Consider the following 23,083-nt stretch of genomic DNA (forward strand, 5'->3'; position numbering starts at 1 on the left):
AACTGTTCGATATCATATACAAAATATCTAAGCGACATATTGCGAAACAAATGTTTATCGCAAGAACAAAATTAGGCGGAAGAAAAAAAAAAAAAAAAAAAATAATCAGAAGAAAAACAATAGGTCTTTCCACAGAAAAGTGGAAAGACCTAATAAGTAGTTTTAAGAGCATGTGTTAACAATCATATCCTGTAAAAAGAAACAGCAACAAAGGAATCAATCACAACTGCTTGCGAACAGGCCTTGGAGAAAATAGTATGATTGCTAGTTGTGAAAACCCTCAAGGAAGCTACTGGCAGGAATGAAGTGCTGAGTGCTAAAGCAAAAACCAGAATAGGATTCTGGAACGTACGTTCTATGTATGAAACTAAGAAACTTGTACCGGTCACATCTTAAATTAGGTGATATAACTAGCACATCTTGGGAGTTGGTGAAAGTAGATGGACAGGCTCTGGTAAAAATGAATACCAACACAGCAGAAACAGTTCTTTAATCAGGCAGAGAAGACATCCATCTTTTTGAAGGAGTTGCCATCATCCTCAAGAAATGCAATGAGAAGGGAATTTTTTAATGTAAACCTATTAATAGCAGATTGATAACAGCAAAATTGAAAGGTGTTCACACCAACATGATCCGTATACAATGCTATGCACCATCAAATGACAGTTATGAATCTGCAAAAGACACCTTTTACGAGCACCTTCAAGCAGAAGTGATATTGGTACCACGTCGTGATCTTCTAGTGGTGATGGGTGATGTGAATGCCAAAGTGAGAACCAACAACACTGTATATCTTGACAGAATGATAGGTGAACATTGATGCGGTACTATAAATGATAATGGAGAAAGACTTGTAGAATTATCTGCAGCTTACAACCTGGTTGTAGAAGGAACACTCTGTCCACATCAAGATATACATTAGTTAACATGGTGTTCTCCAAATGGAAGGGATAGGAACAAGAAAGAACACCTTATGACAAAGGGTACTTGGAGACGTGTATTACTAGATGTTAAAGTTAAGAGGGGAGCACATGTTGGTAGTGACCATCACCTTGTTACTGCATATATTTAGATGAAATTGAGAATTTCGGAACACGTTAAGTTATTAAAAAATCACAAGATCATAGTGTAAAGAATGCTTTCATCCTTTCATTGAAGAATAAGTATCAAGCTCTGACAGATAATCCTGACATGATCCCATCAGAATTAACAGAAGTCAACTCAAAATGGGATCAAATAGGAAAAATATTTGAAACAACTAGCGAGGACTGTCTTGGTTTTAAGCAGAGTAAACAAATGAAGAAATGTATAACACCAGGTACTTGGAAGGTTATAGAAGAAAGGCGTCATATGAAAAAGAAAGTATTCGACAAAAAATTCAAAACGGCTACAAAATAGACACATATCAATCTTTAGAGTACTAGACAAAATGTAAGCGAATGGATAGAGTAGGCAGAAGAGCTTACATGGAATACCTTGCTAAACAACCAGAAGAAGCAGCCGAAAAGGGTGATTAGGAAAAATGTACAAGATAACAAGAAAAATCTGTGGTAAATATCGAAGCAATAATGATGTCAATAAAAAAAAACCAAGAGGCTGTCAGAGAGACAGCAAACCTTAACATTTGTTTGTGTCCTGGCATTTTTATTGTCCATATCTAATAGACTAACTAACCATAACAAATAAACTGTGAAAGTAGAAATCATTAATTTCAAATTTAACCTCCATTTTGTCATCAGTAACAACATATTGAAATTTTAAAAGCTTTGGTTAAACAGTTCATGAGCAAATGCACGGACACGTCTGGAAACATCATTTTTCAATCTTTCAAGAACCTTAGCTCCTGAACGGTAAAAGTCAAAATCGTCATTTAATTTATTAAACTTGACCTTCATTTTGTTATCAGTTACAACCTAATAAGATTTTAAAAGCTTTGGTTGAACGGTTCAAGAGTAAATGCACCGAAAATATTTGGCTGCAGTTCGCCCGGGCGCCCGACCGATCGACCACCGTACATCCCAAAATCAATAAAAGCAATTTTTGTCACAAAAAATCCGGTTTAAAATGGAAGGCTATTGGCAACAGAAGACGAGCAGAAAGCCAGATGAGCAGAACACTTCAAAGAAGTACTAAACAGACAAGCTCCAGATGAAGAAGCAATCATAATTGAGTCACTTCAAGATTTGGAAATAAATATCTACTTACCAAAACAGACAGGAAAAAATAACAGCAGTAAAATCGAAAAAAATGGAACATCACCAGGGCAGGCCAATCTAAATGCAGAACTTTTCAAAATCGACCCAGATCTTGCAGCTGAAATTCTTCGATTACTATTTACATCAATATTGGAAAGTAATACCAGACGATTGGACAAAATGCCTAATAATAAAGATAGCAAATAAAGGAGCTCTAAGTGATTGTACCAACTGGCGAGGAATAACCCTTTTGTCAATTCCAAGTAAAATCATGGCCAAAATTATTGTGCAAAGAAGAGCAAGCAGGATTTCGTAAAGGGAGAGGTAGCACCGAGCAAATTTTTGTTTTACGTAACATCATCGTACAATGTACATATTGGTAAAGACAGCTCTCTATCAACTTTGTGGATTTCCAGAAGGCTTTTGACATTATCAACAGAAAGACTTTGTAGCGAATACTCAGAGCATATGGAATTCTAACATAAACAATTAAGCTTATCAAACGATTCTACAACCATTTCACTTGCAGGGTAGAGCAAAGCATTACTTAGTATCTGGTTTGCGGTATGAATAGGAATTAGACAAGGATGTGTGGTCTTCTTTTTAATGTCGTCATAGACTGGGTGATGAAAAAAAACAGATGCTCCAAGAGAAATAAGATGGAACATTTTATCAGCATTAGAAAATCTCGATTTTGCTGATGATATTGCTCTTTTATCACCTACCCACCACCATTTACAAATCCCCAAAGTACTTTTGCTAGTTAAGTTAGACTTAAAATCAGCCTAACAAAATCCGAAGTCATGACCTTCAACATTGATAATCCAACTCCTATCTTAGTAAATAGAAAAGATCCCCCATCACAGAAACATTTATATACCCAGGAAGTATAATAAGAAACGATGGAAGTGCAGTAAATGACATCATAAACAGATTAAACAAAGCTAGAAATATATTTAGATCACTTAACAATGTATGAAGTTCATCACAGCACAGTGAGAAGATCAAACTTAAACTGTACCTGAGTTGTGTGTTATCTAGTCCGTTATATGGATTAAAATGCTGGAGGATGATAGAAGTTAACCTATACAAACTGTCAGTTTTCCATACCAAAAGCTTAAGAAGAAACCCGCGCATTTTCTGGTTAAACAAAACATTCAATGAAGATCTTATAAGACATTAAGACAGCATGGATACAATATTAATAAGAAGGCGTTGAAAATGGATTGGGCATGTGATTAATTCCATCACTAGAACAGCATTACATTGGACTCCAGAAGGAAAGCGTAAGCGAGGAAGACCAACAAACACATTAAGACGGACTATAGAAAGAGAACTGAAGACCATGAATAAAACAGAAGAAAAGATAACAGAAGACAGACAGAAATGGAGAACCTATGTTGCTGCCTTACATGCCGATGGCATACAGGGCAGTAAGTAAGTTATTAAGAGTTCATAATTTTTTTTCTATTCTCTTATGCAAACTTATTTCCTTGGTATGTTATATCTACTTAGTATTGTATTTCCACCTTATTTTTATGAGTTCATTGGCCAGTCAGTCATGTTTTATATTATCTTGTCTTCTTTTGGTCATATTCATTGTGTTCAAGGTTTACCACAGTTTCCGAATACCTTGAGAGAAAGCTGTATATGAAAGCAGCCATATTTGAATAGTTAGATAGTCAAATATGCTAGACAATTATTCCATCTTAATCAGGTCGATACTAATATTTCTAATCTTTAATATTTGCACAGTTTTCCTTTAGTTGGAATTTGAGAGAAAATGTATATTGAATAAGTTAGAATGTCACCCACCAGTCTATCAGAAAAATACATAAAAAAATCACATAGGGAATCTTCGCTAAAATCGCAGTGTTCAGAATATATCTGTGTTAACTTATAACTGTGTAAGGTTAATCAAGTGAACATTAAATGACATACATGAAATCAAAAACTTGTTTTCCTTAAAAATTGATGAACCGTATAGTTTGAAAAAGAGGGACGAAAGATACCAAAGGGAGAGTCAAACTCGTAAATCTAAAACAAACTGACAACGCCATGGCTAAAAATGAAAAAGACTAACAGACAAACAATAGCACACATGACACAACATAGAAAATTAAAGAATAAACAACACGAACCCCTCCAAAAACTAGGGGTGATCTCAGGTGCTACGGAAGGGCAAGCAGATCCTGCTCCACATGTGGCACCCGTCATGTTGCTTATGTGATATCAAATCCGGTAAAAAGTCTAATTCGGTAACTCACATTCATGAATGGGAAGTTAGAATTGAAATTAATAGGATAAAGGGTAGCAGAGCTATATTGATTTTAATCGAAACATTTCAGTTTGCATTAGATAAAGCACAGCCTGAGCAACGGGAAATGGGCATACAGAGGGCATGCGAGTTTAAAAACATTACGCATGAAGAGCTGTGCAAGATGTACCAAGATTTTGTAAGGTATGAGTTAAATGCACACCAAAACCACCATACTCAATGATAGGATTAAATATGATTACACGATTTGATTGTTCAACAGAACAACAACAACAAAACGGTTAAATAATTAACATTACCGTAACATAAGATGCGTATACTGCTTTAACAACGTATAACCTAGCTAGTAATTTCGATATAGATAATGTATATCTTAAGGGTTTTTGTTGTACAACACCACGAGGGGTGTTAGAGTCAATTATATTTTTTTGGCACCGAGAGTAGTAGTATACAACAATATATACCTTAGAATATATAATATGCAATATCGGACTTATATACCTTAAAAAAAATCTGAAAAGATTAACAGAATTGATTCCTGTTTTACTGATCACTTTGAAGTGGAATATTCTTTTTTAAAACGCTAAGGTGAAACAACCCCCTACGACCATCATATTCATAAAATATGTGAAATAAAAAAAGTATCTAGGTGTATATAAATAAACGCGTGTTTTTAGCTATGCATTAAAAACGGAAAACATTAGATTAATAAAAACAAAAGCACCGGCATCATCGCTCCTATTATCACGCCAAGAAAGTTCTATATGTGCAAGATGTAATTAAAATGAATGTCACAAATACAAAACATTATCATATAAAAATAAGATAATGGCAAAATGTATAAATACCGACACTTGCTAATTAAAAGGCAACGTCAGCACCTATAATTTTGACTACAACACCATTGTGTATTATTTATGAAGTTGACAAGGAATATTTATTAAAAAGGTCTTATTTGAAGCTTTCAAGGAAGTTAAAAGAGAATGACAATTCATAACCCTGATCCATCGACCTTTTGCTCAAAACTGGTGACATTTTATTAACTATAAACAGTAGCTTCAAGCTTTGCACTGCACATTTAACATTTTTAAATGTATATAATGTCATGTACTTAATCTCTCAGTATTACTTTTAACACGAAGCGAAAACAAACACAGAAATTATGTACAGGTATAGCAGTTATTTTGTGTGTAATTTTTTTTATCTTATAAAGGAAAATAGAGATCGGTCAAGGCAGACACGAGTACAAACGAAAGTTATTTGAATTCATTAACCTTAGAATAGACAATAAGCAGCTGCTTGAAGTTACAAACAAAAGGACAGAGGAAAGGAAAAATGAAAAAATGAAGAAAAAAAAGACGTCAACTCAGGTGTAAATAGCTAAGTTCGGAAGATTTTGATGATTTTTTTTTGTTTTCAAATACATGTAAACGAATTGAATTGAATTGAGAACGAATAGTTATGCATATGATTTATTTCAAAACAAAACTTTATTGAGCATAAGTGTACATCATATATATATTGATAATATTATATGGCGAAATCCGTATCATATGTCGTATTGTCCCGAGACACCAATTTCAGCCCAAAGGGTCTTTAGGCTCGATGCATGATTTTGGTCGAGGGTAATACGGCATATGATACGGATTTTGCAATGTTTTATACGCTTTATCGTATATTTCAACAGGAGAGTATTATATTATATGAACTGTTTCCTGATCCATAGCACTGGGTTACCTTCAGTTCTACTGTTGTCTTGTTTTGAAATCCTTAAAAGAACTGCTTAATTACTTATCCGAAGCACCTGGGTTACCTTACAATTTGCGTGCTGTTGTTTTAAAAATATTTTGTAAATTGTATTTTTTGTTTGTTTTGTATTTTCTTATACTTGTATTTAGTGTGCCAACAAGTAAGGGTGAGATAAACATGATAAAGGGTATGATAAAGGGAGCGCATCAAAGTTGCGCGATATGGATTAAACAGCAGGCTATTTATCAAATATTAAAAACTACTGTATTTACTACTAAATGTCTGATAAATATATTTAATATCAATTTTCTGTACGATATTTGCAGTCATATATCAGTTCGTGTTGTAAACTTGCATACAAGTTTATGTGGTATCAATTCATAAGTGATTTCGATATTATTTATACAGCTACAAACTATATTCGATATTATCTGTTAACTTTTGAGAAATTTTAAAACTACAGATTACCCTTTATAAAAACAATACGGGTATCAAGGTCCTCCAAGAAAAATCTTTGTTTTTTAAACAAACGATACAATGAAAGTATGTTATTTTTATAGAAGAACGGCGTACTTTGATAAGACACTTATGAACATGTCGACAGATTTATGACAGTCGAACATACATTCTTTACCAAGTGGGATATTGCATAATACGATATATATGTCGAGTCATTGAACTACATATTGATTTTTGAGCGCAATTTAAATGAACTGACCCCATATATATATCGTATAAGATAGGTGGCATACTGTGTAACTAATATTATCTAACTACAAAGATTAATAAAGTAGCGGACATTGTATTACCTGATAATGTTGATAAATAAGAATAAATATTTTAATCATCATTATTGGTCTTCCTCGCTTATTCAGCACAATATGATTTCAAACGTATGACATAGCCTATCCATAAATCATTAACGTAATCGACAGAAAATATGAAATAAAGAGATTCTATTGTTTGAATGCCAATAAGACAAGAGTCAGTAAGAGTTCATTATGTTCTACCTCGCTATGCTCGTCCGAACATAAATTATTTCTCATTCTATATAAAGAAACAACAAAGACTAATATGGCAGGAGGTTCACAACAAACAATTTTAATATAACATTTTTTTCAAAATACATATATACCGTGCAATCGAATATTAAAGTCCATACATCATGCTTCATTATAATATCTATATAATCATCTCAACTGTTCATACTAGTATCTACAAAAAGGAAATACAAAGAATTAGGATTTATACAAAGCATTATATTACAATCTAAATGTAGTAAAGTTGTAGAACAAGTTTGATGTGTGAAATCTCGATGAAATGAAAAGGGCAAAACAGTATAGAAAGTCCGAAAACCGAATTACTCAGTATTCCGCGACAGAAATAGGAAGAACTCTCAAAACGAAAAGAAATATAAATTTGATCTGTAAATGATTCAACTCAAACGTATTTAAGTAATCATATATAAGCTAACGTACTCAATTCATGAGTAGAACCCTTGTAGTCAGATATTAACGACTCAACATTGTAAAATTTGGAAACAAATACAAAATATGACACAGTTTAAAACCAGTAAAAAAGTAGAAACCCTAAGTCGATATATGACAAATTGATATGCAAAACCAAAAAATATAAGACCTCAAACAACGACATTCACTATAGGGGTAAATTCAGTAAAAAATCTCCCATTGACTTAATGCTAATTTATGTGTGGAAATAAATTTATATCTGATTTACCTTTAGAAATTAAAATCTTTCATATATCATTCATGAAAATACAAATGTAGCCCTATCTTTTGCAACATTAAAAACATAGGGTCATGCGGCATTTTTGGGCATTCAAATGGCCTTGTGTACAAACAATGTAGATTCGCAGTGAATTCCCATACTGACCCACATTACTTTTCAACCCTGAAGGGAACAAAATTAGTGCATTCAGCATTTATTTTTTTATGTTTTTTTCAACTCTAGTTTTGATCCATCTACCAAAAAATATTTATCACAAACAGTATCTGCCAATCAGAAGAGCATATAACTTCAGTGTTATACAGAAAGCTCTCCCTCTAAATGGGCGGTCCCTGATGACGTATATTTTTTTACTGAATTTACCCCTAAATAAAGTATCCTAATTACAGACAAACACATATAGTGTACGGATTGATAGTACTGCGAGTAATCTAAGATCTGTTCATTGTGTCTTTTTGTGTCGGGGTGTTTAAGTACCCGGCAACGTCCAGTTGTAGTTTTGTCCATCTGATGAGTTGATAGTTGTCAAAGGTACCAGGTTTATAATTAAGAACGCCAGACGCACATTTCGTCTACATAAGACTCATCAGTGCCGCTCACATCAAAATATTTATAAAGCAAAACAAGTACAAAATTGAAGAGCATCGAAGATCCAAAATTCCAAAAAGGTTGTGGCAAATACGGCTAGGGAATCTATGCCTGGGATAAGAAAATCCTTAGTTTTTCGAAAAATTCTAATTTTTTTAAACAGGAAATTTATAAAAAAATGACCACATTATTGATATACATGTCAACACCGAAGAGTTTACTACTGGGCTGGTCATAGCTTCGGGGACGAAACGTCCACCAGCAGTGGCGTCGACCCAGTGGTGTAAATATTTATCAAAGGTACCAGGATTATAATTTAGTAAGCCAGACGCGCATTTCGTCTACATGAGACTCATCAGTGACGCTCATATCAAAATATTTATTAAGCCAAACAAGTACAAAATTGAAGAGCATTGAGGACCCAAAATTCCAAAAGGTTGTGCCAAAAACGGACATGGTAATCTATGCCTGGGATAAGAAAATTTTTAGTTTTTCGAAAAATTCTAACTTTTGTAAACAGAAAACTTATAAAAAAATACCACATTATTGATATACATGTCAACACCGAAGTGTTGACTACTGGGCTGGTGATACCCTCGGAAACGAAACGTCCACCAGCAGTGTCATCGAAATATCAAAATATTTATAAAGCCAAACAAGTACAAAATTGAAGAGCATTGAAGACCAAAAATTCCCAAAGGTTGTGCCAAATACGGCTAAGGTAATATATGCCTGGGATAAGAAAATTTTTAGTTTTTCGAAAAATACTAACTTTTGTAAACAGGAAACTTATAAAAATGACCACATTATTGATAAACATGTCAACACAGAAGTGGTGACTACTGGGCTAGTGATACCCTCGGGGACGAAACGTCCTAGGGTTATCAATGCCTGGGATAAGAAAATCCTTAGTTTAAGCCTTTTCAACTGATTTTTATAGTTCGTTCTCATGTTGTAATGTTTTACCACTGTCCCAGGTTAGGGGTAGGGTCATGGCCAAAAATTAGTAGTGCTTTTGCTTATTAATATTCATAATATGTAAATGAATAAAAAGCAAAAAAAATTCTCAAAATGTAATTTTCCTATATTTGAAGAAATTGATTAAATAAAATAATTTGCATATATTGTAATAGTTAATGGTACATTATTAGTGGAGTATTTTCATTTTGCCTTAGCTGTCAATCTATAATACACAAAAAAAACGAGTTCCAATTTGTCAGCCGTCATCACGTAAAAACGACGAATCAAATAATTCAACTTTATATATAACTAATATAGTACAAAGGTGTAGATTAAAAAATAACACAACTCCAGGCCCTTTTGTTTTCCACGTACTTAATATTGCAAATAATAAACAAGTTCCGGGTCGAGTCCGATACCGATACCAATAGTTTATTCACCTGGTACATATAACCTTATCTGTACGTTCCGCATCTGTCAGGCGCACCACCAAACGGTGTATTCAGCATTTATATGATATATGATACACGGGTCATAATCACAGGGTTGACACTACTAAATTGTCAAAATGTTACCTATTGTAGTATTTTAATCAGTAAGACTTTCTAAGATAACAATTCGAATACTAAAAATCTGGACTAAAAATAAGTTTTTCATTTGTTAGCGGGCATGACGTAAACAAGCGAATCAAAGAATTCAACTTTATTTATAACTAATATAGGACAATGCTGTTGATTAAAAAATACTCCATTCCGGGGCCTTTTGTTTTCCAAATAATTAATATTACCAATAATTGATAGGTTTCAGTTCGACGGGTTCAAACATAAAGATTTGAAAGCAGAGAAAACTGTAGATCTTATAATCGGCATGACTTTATCAGATGACAATACTTATACTAAAATAAGGCTTACCCATAGTTATATACTTTAATTCAGTCACGTCACGGACCCGCGATATCACGGGTGTGTTCTAGTATGTATATAAAATTAATTCCATCTTGCCTTAGTACATATTTTCAGGTTAAAGGGAAATTCCTACATTTTTTTCTTATCATCTAATTATGTTCATCTTAACATAATTTGCAAAGTTTAAAATTGATCATGATATTCCTTCTATATAACGGAGAAAATCAAGTATTTGTAACTTTTTTGGTTGACCTTCTCGAGTGGGTGGTTACGTTTTAGCCCGATATGTTGAATTCTGGGAAAAAATAAAATCTGTTTAACTCTTATAGCTGATCGACAATATACGTAATTAAAAGCGCACAGCTGACGAATGGTCGTAGTAATTAGCTACAATATAAGAATGAACGGAAATGAATATGCATTTCTTCTTCCGTTAACACCAATATACCACAACCATTGATAATTAAAAATTATTGTGACCTATCGAGTAGACCCTGTCGTGCCGAATGATTTAACCGCCAAATCACACAAAACACTAAACCTAAACGCCACCGGTATGGGCAGACAATTCAGAAGAAAATAATTTCATTCTAATTCATAAAATCAACCGACTGAAATTATATTTCTTCTTCCGTTAACACCCATATACCACAACCACTGATAATAATCATACTAATAAATAACAAAAAATAGTAAAGTGCAATACCACACGACAGAGCCGAGGGCCGAAAACACAAAGAACGGGAAAATTTAAAATGGTGATCTATATCATGTAATAAAGATCTGAAAATAATGCTAGAAATTATCCAAAGAATCCTTCACGATAATATCGTTTACCGTTTCGGAACACCATCTACCGTGTCTCTATAAACTTTAAACCTAAAATAGCACAAGCACTAGCACGTTCAGACCTAAAACTGTGAAACCCATAACACTTTTCAAGAACTTACGACAGAACACTTCAATAAAGAGCTCGCGCATCCTACAGTATGACACTGGCGTATTCTTATACGTAAAACATCAACATGATCAACATATAAACATTTGGAAAAAATCCAAACAAAAAATAGAATAAAATAAATAAATAAATAAGTAGCCTCATCAAAATAGCTAGAAAAATCAGCCCAATGCAGAAATAAATCAAATGTTTCACTGACACTTATACGAATGACACTGAATCGCCTTCTCTCAATCTGTATACGCCTGTTTTGAAACGTTAAATGACAATAGACATATAATGATCTAAAATAAATTAAAATAATCACTTCGTCGAATAGATAGCAAATCAACTCGCAAAAGCACTGAAACACGTACAAATATCAAATACGCTGATTATACAAGTCACCAAAAGAAAACATAACAACCCACATCATATGCAGTAATTCTAACGAAACAGGCTCCTTTATATTCGTAGGAGTATGCAAGATACGCCTCACATCTTCTAGTAGGTTAATTACTAAAGACGAATTCGTCGGTACACATGATAATTCAATAAGAGAATGTATCCACTGTAAAGAGTAAAACGGTTGTTCAACTGGACTAACAATATTTCTCGAATGTGTCAATACAGCTAATATAAACCAACGTGAAAAGCTTTTGCTGATACAGTATAACCATTTTCAATTCTGTTTGATGCAGCCCAATTTTTCCAGCGTAAAATACTCAGATAATATCCTTTATAGAAGAAACTGCTAAGATTCCTACATTAGTTCTGAGAGAAAATTCACTTTGCTAACTAGTTAAGGAGGATAATTCTGAATTCTTCCGGTGAGTGCCTGCAAAAATATATTTGTAATTAAAAAATGAAATATAACTAATAAAAGCAATCTAAGATTATAACTATCAGCTAAGTACTATGCATCAAATTATCCACAAAATGCATATGAAATCTGAAATCAAAAACTGACATTCAAATCTAGTAAAGCTAGTAATCTATACCAAGAGATCAAGAAAGATCAAGAGAGATCTATCATATACATGCTCACATCAAAGTGATCTATGACTGGATGAAAAATCCATCATTAATGCTATTAAATATGCAAATGTTAAATCAACATTGCCAAATATGGTCTTTTTACTCTACCAGATATCAAAGCATGTCTGTAAGTAGAAAGATCCATAAAATTTGTCACTTCAGAAAAGAAACCATCACCATATAGAAAAAACCATCACCATATAGAACAAGCTTTAGCCAGAAAACCAGCAGAGAGCCAGTATAAAGTAAAAGTTTAATTTTCACTGTCGAAAATACATTAATTCTTGTGGGAACAAAGAAATAGGGGAAACGAACAACCCTTTAATCCCTCGCCAATCAACCGTGAAAGTGTCAATACCTGACGAATTCACATTCCAAAATCTGGAATAAAAAACTATCAATTTAAAAATTGCCATCAGAGGCAAACTAATCAAACTCATGAAGTCCCCTAAGGGATTCAACTATCTGAAATACAAATTCAGAATTAGCCTGTAGCCAATCATGTTAATCAACAATTCGACTAAGATTATCTGCTCTCTTATCATCAGTACGTAGGCTCACTACCATGTCAATATAAACATTGTGCAATATATATGTGCTAAAATGTCTAAAATCAAATCTTTCCAATACTGATGTCGTGCTCCTTTTACTAACAACATTTTAGTTGTGGTTACTAGTAATCTTATATTGTTGCAAACTAAAAAGTTTATCAACGACCAAAATACATTCTTCCCTTCAGTGAAATCCTTCCATTTGGAACTTGTAGAAACCTCACATTCTATAAACCACATATCGTGAACAATATTACATGGGTTTACACTGTACGCTATAGTCTGCCAAGAACTTCAGAATTAAAAGGTTTAATATTGGCTTCATGTGCATTTAAAACCTAAATCTTTTCATTAATAAGACCAATACTGTCTACAGATAAATGCATATTACTGTTCCTGCATGAATGAATACTATTTATATCATTAGACAAATGTTTTGTCAATAAATATACAATATTGCCTATAACTTGAGAAATAGATATATTAAACTATCATGGCTACCAAAGAAGCTATATCTCCCTAACAAATACTTCCCGTTTTTGCTAAACACAAATCAATGTATGAAATGATATTCATTATCTTGTTTATACAATTGTCAGTAATAGTAAAAAGTCATTTATCTTAGCCCCTGAAAATATAAGGTTTTGATAGTAGTCCACAAACGTCTCAGCCTTGGGTATAAAACCGCTACTTGTTGTATTACATAATTCCTCATCGTCATGTGCACCGAACGCATCGTCTTAGTACATAATAATCTGTTTATTTTCTCCTCCCCATTTTAAATAGATATTCTAGTAAAACTATAACAAGCAGAAACACCGTTAAAGTTCGATACAAATCATAGATATTTAGTATGAGGTGGAAACATATAGGCTAATGTGTAACATACTTAAACGTATATGAATAGGTATAAATGTAATGTTTTGCAATACGCATATCTTCAAAGTTTACACTTGTCTTCCGCAAATACCTGTCATATTCTGTCTCAAATCTGATTTTAAACGTGTTGTTTAACTGAACAGAAACAGTTAACGGATTCACAACAAAGTGAATATTTGACATCCCTACAATTAAATCATAGCTAATAAATTAGTAATCGCTGATTTAACAAAAGAGGTATCTTAAAAATAATAAATTGTTTGACAAACAATAATCGATATTGTATTTGAATAGAAAGGTAATATACAACCATCTCTAATAGTATCTATAATAAATATAGGCGTATCAATATCCATCTAAAATTGAATGTTTCTACTAAGTCTATCCTTAACAATAATATCAGGTTGTCCTACTTGATATTCAATAAAATCATTGGTCAAACTATAACCAATACAATTATCTATTATAGCTAAAATTTATAGATAATTTAAATACTCATCTTTCAAAATTTCACTGAGGCCAGGTTTGGTGGGTAATTTATTACTGTTGACATACGGACTGCTGGACCTGAAGTGTGTGTAGGACCCACAAGAGTAGTATGTTCCCTTTTTCTTTTCTCATCATCTGGCAGTGGTACTCCATCAACTGATTAGCACACTGTAACTTATCCAAGTCCACCAAATTTCTCTCTACCACCAATAATTGCCGACTCAGTACCTTTACTTTGTTGATTTAAAGCAGTTAAAACAGTTCTCAATGAAATATCGGGTTCACCTTCATAATCAAAGACTAAATTCGAACGTACTTATCGACTAACGCAGCAAGAAAAATTAATGTTACCTATCGAGTAGACCCTGTCGTGCCGAATGATTTAACCGCCAAATCACACAAACCACTAAACCTAAACGCCACCTATATGGGCAGACAATTCAGAAGAAAATAATTTCATTCTAATTCATAAAATCAACCGACTGAAATTGTATATACCGTTTTGTATTGATTGAATTAAACTCCTATAAAAATATCTCTAGTAAATGTTTTCGAATACATTTCATTAATTATTGTTGAGATTTTTCATAAAATATTTATTGAACATTTTTACTGATATAGAACTGAAAATATTTCCGTTCTATTTACCGTTATTGTTTTGATAATCATTTCAATGAAACTAATGTGTGAGCAGAGTGTGTATATTATTTTTTAAAGGTCCCTGTATATTTCACGGCTTGAGGTCAATTCGTTTACCTTGTAGCTATTTAGCCGCAGGTGTGAGTTCAAGCGTACACAGGTATGAATGTTGTTTAATCTCGCTGCAAATGTTTACACCTGTCCTAAGTCAGGAATCTGATGTACAGTAGTTGTTGTTTGTTTATGTAATTTTTAGCGTTTCTCATTTTTTTTATAGATAAGACCGTTGGTTTTCCCGTTAGAATGGTTTTACACTAGTAATTTTGGGGCCCTTCATAGCTTGTTGTTCTGCCTGAGCCAAAGCTCCGTGTTGAAGGCTGTACATTAACCTTTAATGGTTTACTTTAATATTAATTGTTATTTGGGTGCAGAGTTGTTGCATTGGCACTCACACCACATCTTCCTATATCTTTATAACTAAAAAACAGGAAAGCATCTATCAAATTTAAAAACAACATACATTGCTTCTCGTGTGCATCAGAAAACATAGGAAGAAACTAAAAATAATTTTGTCGTTCAAAGTATTTAAAAAAAAGTATAATTTCACATCAGAAATGCAGTGTTAAAAACAAAAGTTTTGTTAGAACTAATTTAAGGAACAGACCGAGGTTTAAATTTATCCAGAAGTTCTTTAGAATTTTTAAGAATCCACATATTTTTTTTATGGTTAATACCACTCACTACGCCAGTAAAACAAGTAAAACAATTATGTCGTTCAAAGTATTTAAAAATGTATAATAAAACAACAACATTATGACAAATAATAGAACAATAACATTATGGCAGGATCTTTAAAAGTACAGAGTTACGTCGTATGACCCAGAGAAACACAAAAGGTTACACATAAAAAACACACCAGCAAAAAAAATAATACAAACACATTGACGGCATGTATAAGTACCGAGCCACGTCAAATGGATATCACAGAAAACAGACCAAACAGTAAAAATAATATTAATAATAAAATAAAGACAAATGAAAGAACAATATAAGACGTTATTACGATGATAAAAACGGCAGTACGCAGAATCTATATATAAAGACCATCATGTATTATTTGTGAAGTTGATACGGAATATTTATCAACAAGCTTTAAGGTCTTAGCTTGGTACTTTCAGATGATCTTTTTTAGGAAAAGGACGAGACCTTCTTTGACATTGACATACTCCTGGTTCATCAACTTTCTGCTCAGACACTGGTGACGTTTTATAAAGTCTTAATATGAGCTGCAAGCTCCTGAATATCGAATAAGTTGGGAAATGTATTATCCAATATGCAGGAAAAGTTGGTATATCACTAATGTATTGATCATATTTTTTAAGTGTCTCAAAAATAAAACGTTTGTCCTATTTGTTTTATCAATTAGATAACATACTTATTTTATAATTATACTACGTATAACGCAAACTCGTCAGGCTGTTAGGAATCAACATAAACCATGTATTGCCTTAGAAAACATGCCGAACATTACAACTAAAACAAAAAATCAAAAACGCCAAGTCGACTGATCTGTAATGGTTAATCAGAATATAAACAAGAGCTGTTCGCTTCCATTTTGAGAACAAAATTGGCAGCGCGTCATCCCCACAATGGCTTCCATTTCTACAATTGCATCCGTGTTCAAAATACAGAGAGGTATCTCAAATATCCGTGTGCTTGTTTTTATGACAGGCGTCGAAAATGAGGGATTTAGTTGAAGTAATCAACAAAAATAGGATTGTTATTTATCCTATCATCAATTCCTTGAAAGAAGGGATGCTGCTCACAAGGATGAAAATCATCAAAGAGTTCTAGATTTTATCCCTTGAAGTTCATAAAGTTTACGGACGACATCACGAGTTAGTTAACCATTATCAGTTTTACAGATGATAGTATATCACTGAACTAGTATATATTTGTTTAAAGGCCAGCTGAAGGACGCCTCCAGGTGCGGGAATTTCTCGCTACAATACAGACCTGTTGGAGACCTACTGCTGTTGTTTTTTCTATGATCGGGTTGTTGTCTCTTTGACACATTTCCCAATTCCATTCTTAATTTTATGTTCCTTTCGTCGTTACTATAATGATCCCGTTCCCTTTTCATGATTGTGACCTACCTAATTAGGCATATTACCGGGTTTGAACTAACATGATCAACACGACTGGTGCCACATATGGAGCGTGATCTGCTTACTCTTCCAGAGCACCCGAGATAACACACATTTTTTTGTAGGGTTCTTGTTGCTTAGTTTTTATTTTTCTGTGTTGCGTTTGTGTTCTATTGTTTTTCTGTTTATATTTGTCTTATTTAGCCATGGCTTAGTCAGTTTGATTTCTATTTCTGAGTTTGAATGTCCCTATGGTTTCTTTCGTCCCTCTTTTATAATTCATCGCTGTTATTCTATTACTATTGCTATTTATGACGATTTTATCCAGTTCGTCAATTTAAATATGTGTTCTTGATTTTACATGTTTGGTCTCGTCTGTGGAGACGGGAAAATCACGGGTGTTAATATATTCTGCCGCTTTTCCTTTATTACAATTAAAGATTTGCATTGATGGTAATACCATGGTTTGCAGTTTACCGATGCTATAATCTCGTAAATAGTTTATGAACCTTTTTCATGGTAATATTCTTAACAAAGCACAAAAATGTCGGCATTCATCTTAAAAGCTAACAAAACCTTTAACCAGACTTATTAATAAGAAATAAAGTTACTATTATACTGTTGTCAGGTCCTGAAAGATGGCATATTTAGGCTTTATTATTGATTCACTAATATGATCTTTAAATCGGAAATAAACATATTTATTCAAAACCCAGTTTTTGATATTATACAGATTATGCTCTTCTCATATATTTTATGATGGTATGACACTAAACCCCTAACCAGGGGGATTGTGCTTGATATTCTTATGATGAAGACATAACATTTCAACCGGTGTAATTGAGGTCTGGAGCTGGCGTGTCAGTAACTGTAGTCCTTTGTCAATTTATGTATCATTGTAATTTTGTTTAGTTACTTTTGTTACAAATTCTGACTTCAGACTTGGACTTCTTTTAAACTGAGTTTAACTGTGTGCCTTGCTGTGTGTTTTTTTTCTACATTGGCTAAAGGTATAGGGATGAGATATAAAAAGAAAAACATGTGTAACCCGGCCACATTTTTTAGTTTGTCCCAGGTCAGGAGGCTCTGGCCTTTTTTTAATCTTGTATGAATTTTAATTTTAGTTCAATTATATATTTCGGATAATGTTATGTCAACAACATGGTCCATACCTCTGCTGACGGACTGCTTGTCATCGAAAGAAACTATTATTCTTTTTGGTTTGATTACTGCCGGTAGATTGTTGGTACCCAAGTGCATTACCATATAAATATATGAAAACTAACTTCGGCTTGATTTCATATGCGGCACTGCTCATCGTTCGTATCAACATTACAGCAGCTACCCCTTCGACACTGGCATGAACAACCAGATATTGTTTTCTTATTCTAATCATATGTTAAAAAAAATACTAAATCACCTGAAATCAAGAGGTGTGTCTCCCTCAAGCATAATTCTGGTTCCCTATCAGAGTGTGGCTTTACTTTAGGTTTTTTTTGGTTTTTTTTTTGGCTTAGAAGTAAGCAACTCTTATTTAGTTTTGTTTAGGTTATGAACTAGAACATAACTTAATAAAGAGACATTATTTATCCAAAGGTGCATCTGTTGCATTAAAATTGAGGCATCTTATTACATTTTGTCATTGCTCCAATTTTATCTTTTGTTTTATCCAGAAAATACAATCTAAATTCTGTGTTGTTGATAATGAATCTGTATTAGGTTTCTCTCGTTATCAAAAGTAAAATCACAAAAATACTGAACTCCGAGGAATATTCAAAAAGTAAAGTCCCTACTAAAAAATAAGCAAAATCAAAAGTTCAAACACATCAAACGAATGGATAACAACTGTCTTATACCTGACTTAGTACATGCATTTTCTTATGTAGGAATTGATTACCTACTGTACCTAATGCCATCATATTGTAGACTTCACATTTGCTATTTAAAAATCTGGTTGACTTATACCATATGTTAAATATAAAATTGAGAATGGAAATGGGGAATGTGTCAAAAATCAAAGAGACAACAACCCAACCATAGAACAGACAATAGCAGAAGGTCACCAACAGGTCTTCAATGCAGCCAGAAACTCCCGCATCCAGAATCGTCCTTCAACTGACCCCTTAACAAATAAATATACTAGTTCAGTGATAATTGACGTCATACTTAACTACAAATTATACACAAGATACTAAAATCAAAATTTATACAAGACTACCAAAAGCCATATTTATATGTTAACTTCTACACAACATGGTTTTGCGGATTTTTTATGGGTTTTTTTGCTCATAGGATTCTTTCAATAATAATTTACCAAGTTCACCTGTAAGTGAAACTATTCTTAATCGTCACCTACATAAAATTAACTTATCATTTAAATAACCATGTTATTGAATCGATTGAATGCTTTCTCCTTCTCTATTGATCGATTATATTGGATGAATATACAAAATCAGTATACATATTGTGGATGGTTTATAATTTAAAAAACTCATTTTAGTTATCAAACTTTTTTTTTAAATGTGTAGGGTACTGCGTGATGAGTTTCGTTGTAATTCATTTGGATTTGGTCACATCTCACCGCAACTGTTTCTTCTAACACAGGTAAGAAGATCATTTAGTCCTGCAATTTAAGTATTTATTATAAATGTTTATTATCTATCTGCTTATTTGATATTGTGTAAGGATGATTAATATTATATATATATAGCTTAATGTACAGAGAGTATACATATTGTGGATGGTTTGTAATTCAAAACAAATAATTTCAGTTATCAAATTAAGTTTGTTTAACATGTGTAGGGTACTGCGTGATGAGCTTCGTTGTAAATCATTTGGATTTAGTCACATCTCACCTCAACTGTTTGTTCTATCACAGGTAAGAATATAATATAGTCCTGCAATTTAAGTATTTAAATGATTATTATATATCTGTTTATGTGATGTTGTGTAAGGATGATTAATATTATATATAGCTTAATGTACAAAATCAGAGAGTATACATATTGTGGATGGTTTATAATAAAAAAAAAAAAAAAAAAAGTTTTTTAAAATGTGTAGGGTACTTCGTGATGAGTTTCGTTGTAAATCGTTTGGATTTAGTCACATCTCACCGAAACTGTTATTTCTATCACAGGTAAAAATATCAATTTATCCTGAAATTTAAGTATTTAAATGTTTATTATATATCTACTGATGTGATATTGTGCTAGTATAATTATTGTGTCAAATGTTCTTATCCCAGGCATATATTACCTTAGCCGTATTTGGCACAACTTTTGGGGAATTTTGAATCCTCAATGCTCTTCAACTTTGTACTTGTTTGGCTTTATAAATATTTTGATATGAGCGTCACTAATGAGTCTTATGTAGACGAAACGCGCGTCTGACGTACTAAATTATAATCCTGGTACCTTTGATAACTTTAATCAAACATTATTTCTATCTTAAAAGCTGTGATGTCTTTTGGAATAAAGTATAACTATTATAACACCTTTATCTTTTTAACGAAATTTCGTTTTATTTTAACGAAATTTCGTTTATTTTAACGAACTAGACGTTTAAGCACAAAATAGAGGCGACAGATACAAAAGTACAATCAAACTCATAATTCGATGATAAATTGAAACCGCTAAACCTAAAAAGTAAAATAGAACAAACAGACAAACTAGAGTACACAAAACACAACATTGAAAAGAAAAGACCGAGCAACAAACACGGACATCATCAAATTTTGGGGGATGATCTCTTGTGCTCTAGAAGGGTCCTTCTCGCTTTTTGTAATAAAAAAATAATGCGTACAGTAAGTCACTTAGGTCGTATATATAAAAGAGAAAGGAGGCCATTTGGTTTTTCATTCCAAACCTGACACTTTTTAAATAGTGGGGTTGTTGTGTCAGTTTATGGAAAATGGTAGGTTTTAATATTTTTCATAAAAAATTCATGATACATGGAATTACTTAATATATGATTTTTAATTAAACTAGTTACATTCCTTTTTTTTAAATACACATTAACAGTTCCCATCTAAATGCTCTATATGCGCATTCTGAAAAATATTTGTTATATTTCTTAAGAATGCTTCTCTTTAGAATATTTTAAATTTCAACACCTGGTATAAACACTAAAGATAAACAATAACCGAAAAAGAACACAGGTAGAAAAAAATCATTCCTTGATTTCAAATCATTTTATTAGTTTTATAGCACAAAATTTAAATAAAACAATTATATTTGGTCCAGTAGTCAGCACTTGTGCTGACATGAATTATCATTTATATTGTAAAAAAAAATATTGATAAATTTACTATTCACGAAATTTTGAATTTTTGACATACTAAGGCTTTTCTACCTCAGGCATAGATAATCTAAGCTGTATTTGGCAAAACTTTTAGGAATTTTGGTCCTCAATGCTCTTCAACTTCGTACTTTATTTGGCCTTTTTAAATGTTTTGTAGACGAAACGCGCGTCTGGCGTATTTCCAAATTTTAGTCCTTGAATCTATGATTGGTTTACTTATCAGATTTATTATTTTAGAACACGATTCAAACGAAAATGTGCCAAACGAGAACAAAATCCCTCGAATAGATTCTGTGTCACTGTATATAGCAGTAGGTCTTGAATATATTACACATAGGAAAAAGAAAAGGATAAAGATAAGAGATGTGTTGTTCTGAAAGCTATACAGTTAAACATATTTCAATATGATTAACAGCTTGAATCATCTGTTCATGTTTAATATGCGTAAATCTGTACCATAAAAAATAACATAAAAATACGAAATTTATGAAGTTCAATAGGTCAATGACACGAACTACAGTAGAGTTTAGAACAATTATTATATTCAAGACCTACTATACGTGTTTCTCGTTTTGTTTATATAGATAAGACCGTTGGTTTTCTCGTTTGAATGGTTTTAAACTAGTAATTTTTGGGCCCTTTATAGTTTGTTGTTCGGTGTGAGCCAATGCTCCGTGTTGAAGGCAGTACTTTAACTTATAATGGTTTACTTTTTAAATTGTTATTTGGATGGAGAGTTGTCTCATTGGCACTCACACCACATCTTCCTATATCTATAAGCATATTTGCTTATATCTCTGTTAAAATCTTTTAACCCTGGAAGTACAAGTCAAATAAAAAAGACAAAAAGGAAGATTTCATTTATCATTCTCAACAGCATGGGTTTTTAAGCATTAGAATAAGCACAATGAAATGTTATGTATATGTCTTTTCATATATCATTTCTAGCAAATTCAGTTCTAGTCATCTAAGGAATAGCGATAAAGATAAAAATAAAACCCCTCGTGTCAGATAAGAACCTTTAAGGTCTTGTATAAACTCAAATAACCCTTGCCCTTATATAAATCAGAATGTTTGACAGTGTCTTATACCAATCTGTTTTAGTAAGTATGGCCCTGACCTAAGACCAAGTGATATTCCTGATTATTCTTTTAATCTAGCGACCACAATCATACCGAAGTGAGATTTCATGTACTTTTTTTTAATTCATCTTCAAACTACTTTTGATTTTTTACCAGTTTGGATTTCTTTGACCTTGCTCTTAAATGTAGTGACTTCAAAATAAATTCGTACAGATCTTATGTTAACTAAAATCGAATCTGACGTGCATTTGTATTTAGTTAAGCATCCGGAAACCACGTTTGTTTAACAAATCTCGGTCTTTCCTTAGCGTTTATGACATTGACCTAAGAATTATTATTAAAAATGTAAGATAAATCTATATAAAAGGTCAAAGATTTCGATTAGCATTACTTGCATCCTATTTAGAAATATTTTATTAAAATATGATTGATCTTTTAAATGCATTCCAGTTGAAAGGTGCATTTACAATAAATTTACAGCCGATTACACAGCCGTGTGTAGGTAAAAGTTCCATCTTTGGTTAGCTTGCTTGCTAGCCGAACCGTTAAGTTAAAAATATTATTAGGTAAGGTATACTACCCTCCTTTCGAAGTAGTCTGG

The 23,083-nt window shown here is 32.6% G+C and overlaps 1 protein-coding gene across 1 annotated transcript in view; it reads left to right on the forward strand.

The window, feature by feature from the left end:
* The first annotated feature begins 1,439 nt into the window (after positions 1-1,439).
* Positions 1,440-23,083, forward strand: part of LOC134690172 (protein rolling stone-like) — a 32,672-nt gene continuing 11,028 nt past the window's right edge. Inside the window, exons 1-3 of the mRNA XM_063550150.1 lie at positions 1,440-1,509; positions 3,455-3,628; positions 19,873-19,979. Of these exons, the coding sequence (XP_063406220.1) occupies positions 1,440-1,509; positions 3,455-3,628; positions 19,873-19,979 (351 nt within the window). The remainder of the gene's footprint in view (positions 1,510-3,454; positions 3,629-19,872; positions 19,980-23,083) is intronic.

Source organism: Mytilus trossulus, chromosome 11, assembly GCF_036588685.1.
Source record: "Mytilus trossulus isolate FHL-02 chromosome 11, PNRI_Mtr1.1.1.hap1, whole genome shotgun sequence".
In the NCBI taxonomy this organism is placed as follows: domain Eukaryota; kingdom Metazoa; phylum Mollusca; class Bivalvia; order Mytilida; family Mytilidae; genus Mytilus; species Mytilus trossulus.